This window comes from Cynoglossus semilaevis, unplaced genomic scaffold, assembly GCF_000523025.1.
Source record: "Cynoglossus semilaevis isolate Cse_v1.0 unplaced genomic scaffold, Cse_v1.0 scaffold6016, whole genome shotgun sequence".
In the NCBI taxonomy this organism is placed as follows: domain Eukaryota; kingdom Metazoa; phylum Chordata; class Actinopteri; order Pleuronectiformes; family Cynoglossidae; genus Cynoglossus; species Cynoglossus semilaevis.
This window is the reverse complement of record NW_007586708.1, coordinates 1-977: the sequence shown is the minus strand read 5'-3', so window position 1 is coordinate 977 and position 977 is coordinate 1. Positions and strand designations below refer to the sequence as shown.

Below are 977 nucleotides of genomic sequence, written 5' to 3'. Positions count from 1 at the left end.
GCCTGGATTAGAAGTAGACCAAGCATACGTTACATAAGGGGAAAAAATCATAACCAGCAGCAGTTTTACCTGAAATATACAGAATCTTTCAATTTTTTAAGACCTTAGAAGAACTCTCGGTTGGTTTCATGCTGACGTTAAGTAGTAGCTTTTTGACATCTGCTGCAGATTTGATGGTGCTGGTTTTCTGAAAAGGGAAAACTAAAATTTTTAGGCTAAGGAATACACAAAATAATAAACAGAGGGCGACACACAGAGAGAATTCAATAAAGTGCCTGCAAGGTCTCTAGTTTCTCCTGCTGCTGTCTAATTTTCGCTGTCAGCTCTTTCTGTTTGTCTTCCACCGTCACCTTTTCTTTTTTCAGAACACCAACAGGGAAATTCTGTTTCTGTTCAGGGGCATCACACCTGAAAATATAAAAATATACTTAGTCTTAACAGCAGATAGTTTGTGCAATGTAGTAAATGTATGTGTACTTAAACCTATCTGATTGCAACTTTAAAAGTAACATTGAAAAGAACATTGTACCTGTCCTGACTGCTGTCAGGATTCATGAGACAAACCCAACTGTCTGGGTAGCGTTTGTCTACAGTGTCCATCTGGAACGGCAATGTTCTCCACTTTAAACATTTATCTGAGGAGAAAAAGCAACAGGGACTTTGAGACATGTACTTAAGGGAGATGCAATTATATGCATTTGCATACTGATGACTAACTAACCACACTGAATAGTAATTGGTATCTCTATGGCTCTGCGTCTCTTGTATCTCAGCTCTGATGATGGCAGTGCAGACCAGCTAGCAGAAAGGTATCCAAACTCATCCCAGAACTTCACTATGCCTTTCTGGGCTGCAGAGCAAACAGATAAAAAAAATCTATTTGTAAATTATATATTACAGTTATGGCTTTGATTTACCTTTAAAATGTACAAAAGAAATGTACAGAGCATTGAAAAGGTAAACTCACCAATATTTGT

The 977-nt window shown here is 37.8% G+C and overlaps 1 protein-coding gene across 1 annotated transcript; it reads right to left on the bottom strand.

Moving 5' to 3' along the window:
- Positions 1-35: 35 nt before the first annotated feature.
- LOC112486641 (MORC family CW-type zinc finger protein 2A-like) lies at positions 36-971 on the bottom strand. Its single transcript, XM_025053977.1, has 5 exons — positions 968-971; positions 722-850; positions 530-635; positions 351-408; positions 36-187 (listed from the first exon to the last, which is right to left on the bottom strand). Exons 3-5 carry the CDS (start codon positions 598-600, stop codon positions 89-91), a joined length of 228 nt encoding a protein of 75 aa, XP_024909745.1. The 5' UTR covers positions 601-635; positions 722-850; positions 968-971; the 3' UTR covers positions 36-88.
- Between the last annotated feature and the right edge of the window lie 6 nt (positions 972-977).